The sequence below is a fragment of the Seriola dumerili genome, unplaced genomic scaffold (genome assembly GCF_002260705.1).
Source record: "Seriola dumerili isolate Sdu_G_001 unplaced genomic scaffold, Sdu_1.0 BDQW01000291.1, whole genome shotgun sequence".
NCBI classification, from domain to species: domain Eukaryota; kingdom Metazoa; phylum Chordata; class Actinopteri; order Carangiformes; family Carangidae; genus Seriola; species Seriola dumerili.
In genome coordinates this window covers 528,844-538,792 of record NW_019174546.1, presented here as the reverse complement: position 1 = coordinate 538,792, position 9,949 = coordinate 528,844, and the positions used below count along the sequence as shown (strand labels likewise).

Below are 9,949 nucleotides of genomic sequence, written 5' to 3'. Positions count from 1 at the left end.
CACACGACAAAAGTTTTGAGCATTTAGTTCTACAACATACAATATTTACTCGATTATTGTTTATTATTTATAATTAAATGTTATCATTATTATTATTATTACTAATTAACTATCTTTTATATGACATAAAATTAACAGGTTGCTTAATGTTTAATATTTACTAAAACAACAAAATGTGTCATGACTTAGTCATTTTATGTACAAATAATATTATATATTGCAATTTTGAAGTTGAATTAACAAAATATTTAATTACTCCACTGAAGTCAGCCGGGCCGACTCAGCACCCCCCCCCCTATCCATATGGGGTCAAGATTGGCTTTTTGAGGGCCTTTCCAATGCTGAGACCCCAGGTCCTTATTCTACTGCGGATAACGTCTTCTTCCTCTACTGTGCAGTGTGCAGACTGTGACACTGACCTGCACAATTAATGACGCTTATTGTGAGCCAACTCCACAATTACACAGATTGCTAGTTGGTTATGGTTTTCTTGGTTCATCCAACTTCAAAATGAAATCAGAGAACACATTTTTTATTTCCACTATTAATTTCCACAAAAAGAAAGGAACAAAAAATCATGATCATTTCTAGATTGAAAGGAATAATTTAATAAATGGATGATGTACAAACTGAAAAGCTTCAGGTGAATTTATCATTATGTCATGAATGATGTCAAACAGTAATTCTACAGTGACACCTGAACCACAGCCTACATATTACATCCATTCTCTACATTTGTGGAGATTCTCCATGGTTATGTGTAAAGCTGATGCCTCTATATTTCATATCGGTGCTATTGTTATATTGAACTGCAACAGTTGAGGATTACTTGCTAAATCAGGCAGATAACCATTTTCTGACAACATGCAGTTTTACAGTTGTTAAATCATTAGGCACATTCCTATGTCTGACACATTCTTGTACAGATCAAGATAAAACTGGTTTTACTGTTTGAGAAAAGAGCATTACATCCATTGTCTGAGGAATCATTTTGTTGATTTAATATTTTGAATGAGTGCAGAAAGTCAGCCAAAAACTACAACTATGTCATTATCTGGCAGGATGTCAGAGGCAGAATAAGGCATGAACTGGACATCAGCATCATCATCATCAACTTTGCTATTATCTTTGATTTTACTGTCAATCAGAATGGAGAATAAGAACAAAATCAACACTATATTCAAGTGTTGCAACACACATAGTGTAAGGCTGAAAGCCAGGCTGGACCTGCTCCTCCTCCCCATCTCACCCCACCAGATACAAACAACTTCACAGTTAAACATATGATGGACAGCTGGCAAACAGTGTACCAGGCGAATGTTAAATAAATACAGGATTTTACTGTAATGCCCTGGAATTAACAACGTACCCTGGCTGATAGCAAACGCAGTGGAGTTTGTGTTTGGCTGCCATTGTTAACAACCTGTAGAGGACTTTATTTCCATGTGATATATTTACAAGTGGGAGATGATCACCTGAATGCAAATACCAGGTTAACAGGACATGGTCATGTGATATCTAGTGACTTAATGACACCTGATAGCTCCATTAAACAGTAAACTGAATGAATTATGGCATTATTTCAAAGGCTGTGTAGACTGCTGTCGGTTCAGGGCCTGGATCAGTCTGAAGAAGCAAGGCAGGATGAAATGGCATTAAGGCAAACAACATTTTGCTCTATATCCTGAGTTTAAGCAACCAGATCTATTTCCAGTAACACGTATATATGTTTAGAAAAGTTACAACAAACTGCATTTGAATGAGGTCAAGTCCGGAGTTCATTTCTTGTATCTTCCCAGATGTTCTCGGGCAATAATGAGTCTTTGGATTTGAGCCGTTCCCTCGTAGATCTGAAAAAGGAAAGAAAAATTTAAGAAAATTAGGTTTTGCCATGTAACACCTCCGCTAGCAGTCATTAGGTGCACAACGTCATCACCCACCTGGTAGATCTTGGCGTCTCTCATCAGCTTCTCGACTGGGTAATCGCTGTTGAACCCGTTGCCTCCAAACACCTGAACAGCGTCAGTGGCCACCTGATTGGCGATGTCTCCAGCGAAGGCCTTGGCGATGGAGGCGTAGTAGGTGTTTCTGCGGCCCTGGTCCACTTCCCAGGCTGACCGCTGGTACGCCATCCTGGCCAGCTCCACCTTCATCGCCATCTCAGCCAGGAGGAACGAGACGGCCTGGTGCTGTGAAACAGGAGGAGACAGAGGGGGCCTGTTGATCCTGCACTCATCTTTGACAACTCACTGTTAAAAGTGCAGTTGTCATGACAGATACAGTAGCATTTCAGAGTAAATTCTGTAAGTCAAAATGGGATGTGTTAGCTTATGACTGCCAGTGATGTGGTTTTCTGCATGTGACTCATAAGAACATGAAGATCTGTGAGAACAAACCTCAGCAATAACTTTGCCGAAGGTCTTCCTCTCCAGTGCGTAATTGGTAGCTTCATCGAGTGCTCTCTGTGCCAGGCCTGTTGCTCCTGCTGCCACCTGAAATATATTAATTACATTAGTAAACATGATAGACACAAATCAGCAGTGACAAATCGAATTACACATGAGTTTTGTGTTTTTTCCACACAGTTTTTTATTATTGTGTGGATAATTTGTTTCATACTTTGAGCTGTGATCTGTGGCAGCTGTAATTCTTAGCTGTTTGACAGATTTTTTCTGCTTCTTAATGACGTCGGAGACACCCCAAACTCGTTTTCAGTTGTTGTGAATTTATTTCCTTTTTGGCAGCTAAACACATCAAACCAGTCTCCAGACTCTCCTGCAGGTTAAACTGGTCAAATGAAACCCTTTGAGGAATGACTCTCAGAGACTCACTATAAACAGACTTGAAAACACTCACTTGCCTAACAACATTAAGGCTACAAATAACCCATAGTGCAACACTCATAAGAGTCCTCGATTATAAGACAACCCCCACTTTTTCAAACCTTTCGAATTGCTAGAACAAAACTATCATCTCATATTCAGACCAAAGTGATGTTGTGATGATGTTCAATTCTTAAAAGTAATTTAAATAAGGCCAAATAAGACTGATTGACCCACATCGACCCTCTGATCCATTTCAAATATTTGAAATTATCACCAACAATTTCCTGTTTGGACCGATGTTCAGTCCAATTCAGTTACAGTTAAAAGACTTACCGGTGGCCTTGTGTTGTCAAAGGCACCCATGGCAATTTTGAAGCCAGCTCCCTCTGTGATCAGGACGTTCTCTTTCGGTATCCTCACATCCTCAAAGGTGATGCCTCTGGTATCAGAGCACCTCTGGCCCATGTTCAGCTCCTACGAGCACAGAACAAACACATGGTGTGCATGTCACAGTCAATGACAAATTATGGGACTGTATCATCCTGGTTGGATAACATGTTTCCCTATAAATCTATATAATAACCATTTATACAGCACTTATCTATAGGTATATAATGCAGTTCACAGGAAGACAAATAGTCTCAGATTACAGGGACAGTGTGGTGGTTTCTAGCTCTAAATCATATGGCTGCTGCACTGCAAGTTTAAAAAAAAAGAAGAAGAAAAAAAAAAAAGAAACAGGAAACCCCCAAATCATAAATTTGTAGCTTTAAAATGTGTTGATGTAGGTGGAGCTGAATCGTGTACATTTGGTGTTTTCACCAGAGTTTATCCCAAGAGACAGAAAAAAGGACATGTGTGAGCAGTGTGAATTTCAGCATAACTGAGACACATAAACATAAAGAGAGCCGGGAACTGTTTTATTCAGGAGGCAGAGCTGTTGTTCATCTTGTAGGAAGTTTTTGAAGTTGTAATTGTGAAAGAGCAGTGAAATTTTTACCATCACGGCTGTTGGAGGACACATTATCAGTGAACCACTTGTCTGCATCATTATCTTGTCCCTTTCTCTCAGTGAAATATGAAGTGTTTTTCAGATTTTGGGTCAATCTTTTGTGCCAATGCTCAAGTTATTGTCAGTCCTCAGAACAAGAAAACTAAACATAGCCCATACTGTCGTGGCATCTGGGCTCCTGCAAGAAAAAGGATTTTATAAACCTTGATTTGTGTCTCTTTTTTTATGTTTCCAATCCTGAATCAAGTTTCGTGTAACTAAGAGCTCTCAAAGATTACAAAAAAGAAATAGCCAAAAATAGCCCATCATATTCAAATCAATACTAAAGAGTACCATTTTCTTCAAACTGATGTGGGTATAAAAACTGCAAGACATGTATGTATCATGTATCATGGATCCACTTCAGAACAGCCGGGGGTTTGTTCCCAGCAGGTTTATCAAGTTTATCTAGATAAACACGGAACATTTATTTTTTTCCGTTTTTCTTTACGTCAGTCCTTGTAAACATATCCGATAGCCTTTCCTGGTTTTAGTCAGCAAATGTAACCTGAAAACATCATTAACCTGCTTCATAGAACAGGCCCCAGGGATATTTAATTTACATACGTCACCGTCCTTTGAATTGTTACCTTTCATGTGCAGTAGTGTTGAAAACCCACAGTTTCTGTCATAGTCGATACGGGCTTCTCGGATTGTAATTTCTCTTAAACAACCAAATTTCCCCTTTGATACAATGTTTTGTTGTATCCAAGAAAAATAACTATATTAATACAAAACCAGATCATGTGTTAGAGGGAAAAAAAATTTATATAATATAATATTATATATATATATATATATATATATTCAGCCTCATCTTACCTTCCTTCCAATTTGAATTCCTGGACTGTCAGCCTCCACAACGAAGCCAGTAAAAGCCTTGCTGGTTGGACATTTGGGGTCTGCGTTAGTGCGAGCCAGGAGGAAGTACCTAGGAATATGAAAGACAAACAGTCAAATAACAGACACCTTTTTGTATTAACTACCTTCAAGGATAACAATATATACAAGTGCATGCAGATGTTTGGACACCCTTGGACAAATGAGATATTTTGCTGATCTTTACAAATGAAAAGAATTTAATACAAACCCTGCAGCAAACAGACATTAAAAAACGAGCCTCTCTTTAAATGTTAATGCTCTGTTACTTTTTATTTCATCAACTTAAAAATGCAAAAAAAATTAAACTGTAATTGTGGGATGTGCAAAAGTATTAGTTTTAGCTGAGTTTGTATATTCTTCGTGTACAACAACGGCATATTAGGGATTACATACCAGTTAGCTTTTCCACCATTTGTGATCCACATCTTCTGCCCATTAACAACATACTCATCACCCACTTTCTCAGCTCGGGTCTTGATGCTGGCCACGTCAGAGCCCGCCCCCGGCTCCGTGACACAGTACGCCTGCCGAAAAACAAACCACGCAGGCGTTAACACCGTCTGACCTGACGGAAGACAGCGCAGTAGCTTTCTGCTGGAGTCAGGACACACTAGCAAAGCAGCACTATATAAAGAAGCCATTTGTTGCTGTTAAGCCTAGAAAGTTAATTCTAGACAGAGTGCTTGGTGGAGGCGTGGGGTATGGGCCAGTAAAGAACCCATTAAATCTTGGGGCACATCCAAATCGTTTAGCAGAGCCTCCAAGATGCTTAAAGATTTTTTTTTTTTAATTTGAGATAATCTGTACACACAAGTTATTGTGTGCAGCAAGATCATATTTTTGGGAGAACTTCAGCGGCTTTGCTCTTAGTTTTTTGTGGGACAATTTACAACTTCATCTTTCTCGTTAGGGGAGGATGAACTGACATAAACCCCAACATGAGTAGGTCTAATCAGGCTGACATACACCTGAAAACACTTCTGTGGGTATGTGGAGCATTTAATTTGTGAAAAATGAAGTCAAAGTAACTAGTAACTGCAGCAGGTAAATAAATGTAGAAGAGAATAATATTAAGTAGGATTGTTACTATAGTAAAGCAGAAATATCTTAAAATTGTACTTAAGTACAGACCTGTGTGTTTTATCACTGTACACTACAAACATGTGACATCACTGGATACAGGAGAGTACTTGTTTAAAATATATGATGATCTTCTTAAAATGAAATACTTACACACATAAGAGGCTCCTCAGTCATCCTTCCCAGGTATTTCTTCTTCTGTGCATCATTGCCAGCCAAAATAACAGGCATTTGCTGTGTGGGAGAAACAGATGTACCTTAATTACCTCCCAACACTAGGTTGCTCCTCGCTGCACTTACATGTGCCTCATTATCCATTTTTTTTTCTTTAAAATCAATACTACTGTTATCAATAGTCCTGGTGGATATGATGTTATAACATACTCTCATCTGTACTTCTTTATTATTGTGTAATAAAAAGGGAGAACATTTAGAAAGCAATTATATCTTATTTATATTTTTATGTTTAAAAGCACCAAAGTCACTATTTAAACTCAACAAGGAAAACAAGAAGAATATAGAATCAGTCTCTATCACTCATTCATCAGGTCCTCTGTCATCTTCCCTCTTGTTGCCCTTGTAGTGAATTCCTTAAAAAATGACTGAATGAACTAACTCTTTAAAAACTTGAGGAGTTGATAAACAACAACAACAACTTACTCCCAGAGAATTTGCTTCGATAGCAGTCTGTACTCCGGTGCAGCCGTAAGCCAACTCTTCTGTGATGAGGCAGTTGTCGAAGATGGACAAGCCCATTCCACCTGAATACAAAAAGAGATGAACATAAAAAGGGAAACTCGCAGCGTTTTAAGATTGAAATCCACAAACTTGCCTGAAATAAACCATTTCCGCTGATCTCATTAAAAAATGAACACGCTCAATATGTAGGTCTAATAGCCTGTATCATACACTGAAGAATGTGCATGTTATGCTCTTATTTTATTTTGTTTATTTGTTGTTGTTTTTGTTTGTTTTATTTATTCTTCTTTATTATTTTATTTTGATTTATCTATAAAATTTTTATTTGTTTTTATTTATTTATTTTTGTTACCTTATATCCTATATGTGTGAAGTATTTTGTTCTTTGTCTGGTCAAATCCAATTCAATACATATTTACTAAGTGTGGCTATTGTTTAGGTCATCATCTACAAAGTAAACTGGTACGAGAGAAGATGTGTCAGAATGTGTGGGGCCTGCCGCAGTGGGGGAACCCAGCAGCAAAAACAGTACAAAATATGGCAGGTAATTTTGAACCAGTCAAGAAAGGTAACATACCGTAGTCCTGTGGAATGTGACTGTTCATCAGACCAAGCTCCCATGCTTTTTTGATGATGGGGAAAGGATACTGTAAAATGACACAACATTTAGGAGTTATAGTCATGCTTATTAAATAAAAAATAAAAAATTGAGGTCAAATGTGATGAATAACTTCATTAATCCCAGGGGGAATTCACATGATGCAGCAGACAGGCTGAGGTGTAGAAAAACAGATTATTTTTCAAAGAAATTAATAAATATTTAATTTAAGTGCCAGCATTAAAAAGGTATATGCGATATACCATAGCCAAAACAACTTACACTATTTATGTGAATTATGTAAATATTTGTGCTAGGGCAGCAACTAAGGATCATTTTCATTGTCAGTTAATCTGGATATTATTTCCTTGATTAATCATTGTAATCAATAAAGTGAAGAAATGCTTCAGACCAAAGTGATGTCTTCTGCTTGTTTCTATATTCTGTGTCATTTTATTACTCTGAAAAACAGTAAATTATTTAATTTGTAAGGCGGAAACTAGAGAATATTGCACACCCCATCGTAAGGCCACTGAAAAAGTTCAGGCATGTGCAGTCAGAAAAGGTATAGTGTGACATTTAAATTTTGCAGCCTTAATGACAAAACTATCACTGTATCAAATCTTACAAACAAATTGTAAGTATTCTCTATATCATACTGCAGCCCGAGGCTATACTCACTTCACCACTCCTGTCATAAGTGGGTGCAGCAGGGACGATCTCTTCACGTGCAAACCTCCTCGCCAGCTGTTGGAACTCCTTCTGCTGTTCCGTCAGCTCTGTGTGCCAAAGCAGAGGATCATTTTTACGATCATTTACAAATGTCAGATTTTTTCCACAGTCATTTATATTTCTCAGTGTAGACTGTAATATTTCATGTTTATACCATATTATCTCACCTACAGCCTACTGTAACTTCTCATAAACTGAACCTTATCATTAGGTCAAACAGGAAAACACACCTGTATCCTGCATACCATTAAAAAAAACATGCACGGTGTTACATAATCTCAGGTAGCTATAGACTGTTAGAATAAAACAAAAGACAAATAGTTGAGGAATAGGAGGGATTTAAGTGTTGATTGAATAAATGACATAAATGAGGTATGCATTTATGGGTTAATGAAAAACAGAGGGAGTTTTACTCTACAAAGACTGTAACTTTGGAAGATACTTGATTTTCTAACTCAAGACCCCTGAAGCCTCATATTAGCTTCTGCTACGACCCCCGTGGTTGTCTGGTACTGCTGCTCTCTCTCCCTCCAGGTGTTGTGCCTCATCCAGTGACGACTTAATTTTTTTTCCCCCTAGAATGAGTACTGTGCATTTTGATCTCCATTACTTATATTGGAGTTGCTTTAGGAAGGGGTCTCTTCTCAGCTAGTATGAACAAGAGGAATAGTTAGAGTGACCTCTAACACTCTGAATATAAGAGCATGCAAGTATTGCTTTTTTAGACAAAATCCATTACAATTATGTAAAAGTTTAACCTCCTACTCACCAAACGAGAAGCCAAGGGATGAAGAGTGGCCGCTGGAAGATGCAGTATGGTTGACTGCAGTAGCAGTGGAGCTCTGCAGCCGGATCCCAGACCGCACACTAGCTCTGATCACCTGTTTGTGTGCATGGAAGGGGATATCAGCAACACATCATTTAGTTAATCTTAAATAGGTCACCTCCAAAATTTGTACTGTTTCAACTAACAAGTTGGTACAGTTGCAGACATTATCCGCCTCTCATGTATTACCATTAAATTAATCGAGTCACAGAGCCAAGCATCTGTTTTTCTGAGAAATAAACATGTTATGATGTCTGAAAAAAGACATTTAAAAACCAGCAGTTTTTAAGTGAAGGTAATTCCAGATCCAACAAAGGCTTCAAACCATGACACCAAACACTATCTGCTATACAATAAAAAGATTTTTAAGCATTTCTCAAGCTGCAACTATTTCCTATACAGCAATCAAGGAAATTACATAACATATGGCCTTGCTCTGTTTGTACAACACACATAAAAAATAAATAAATGCAATACTGTGTATGAAAATGTAGAAATACTCTTTTCTATGTTTGGTTAATTAAGCAAAGACGAACGCTAAGGGGACACTCAGCTAGGTAACTGCTTTTTAGTCATTTAGACCAAATGAGACCAGTTGTAGATTAAAAAAACACTATACTTTAATTAATCCAGAGAAGTCAAAGCCTGTTTAAAAAACAGTTTCAGATTTGTAACACTATTATTCAATGTGTGAAAACAGGCCAAAACCGACCAGGTCCAGATTTAAAAACCACTACACCTTGACTTTACGAATGTAGACTAGATAATACGCGAGAAGCTACACTCTGAGCTAAATGTTATTGTGTAATATAAATAGGAGACGTTATAACACAGCGTCTCATAATGTGTTAAGAGCGTTTTAACCGCTGCAGCGTTTGCTAGCTGCCGTTAGCTTGTGACGTAGCTATCAAACTGTTCACTGTAAAAGAGAAACTGTAGGTCAGGATGACAACTAACTGCGGCGGGCGAGCGATCTCCCATTTACTAAATTCACATAAAGTTACTGATGGGTTATAGCTAATATACGATAACGTACCTTGTTTAGCAGCATTGTTTTGACTCGTCGTGTAGACAGTATAAACTGGACCACTACCTTTGTCCCACATCTAAAGGAGCGTTGTCTCAGCCAATCACAGCAGCAGGATATGATCACGTGTCAGTTCTCGGGTATGTCAAATGACTTTTGACCCAGTTTCTTACCTAACCTAACCTCTACGACGTTTTACAAATGCAGAAGTTACTAGAAGTTAATACTC

General features: G+C 37.9%; 1 protein-coding gene across 1 annotated transcript; it reads right to left on the bottom strand.

The window, feature by feature from the left end:
* Positions 1–482: 482 nt before the first annotated feature.
* On the bottom strand, positions 483–9,833 carry acadm (acyl-CoA dehydrogenase medium chain). The gene is made up of 12 exons (XM_022758058.1): positions 9,730–9,833; positions 8,637–8,748; positions 7,817–7,914; positions 7,115–7,184; positions 6,499–6,599; positions 5,992–6,072; positions 5,152–5,282; positions 4,699–4,807; positions 3,159–3,299; positions 2,397–2,492; positions 1,941–2,189; positions 483–1,850 (listed from the first exon to the last, which is right to left on the bottom strand). Exons 1-12 carry the CDS (start codon positions 9,742–9,744, stop codon positions 1,779–1,781), a joined length of 1,275 nt encoding a protein of 424 aa, XP_022613779.1. The 5' UTR covers positions 9,745–9,833; the 3' UTR covers positions 483–1,778.
* Between the last annotated feature and the right edge of the window lie 116 nt (positions 9,834–9,949).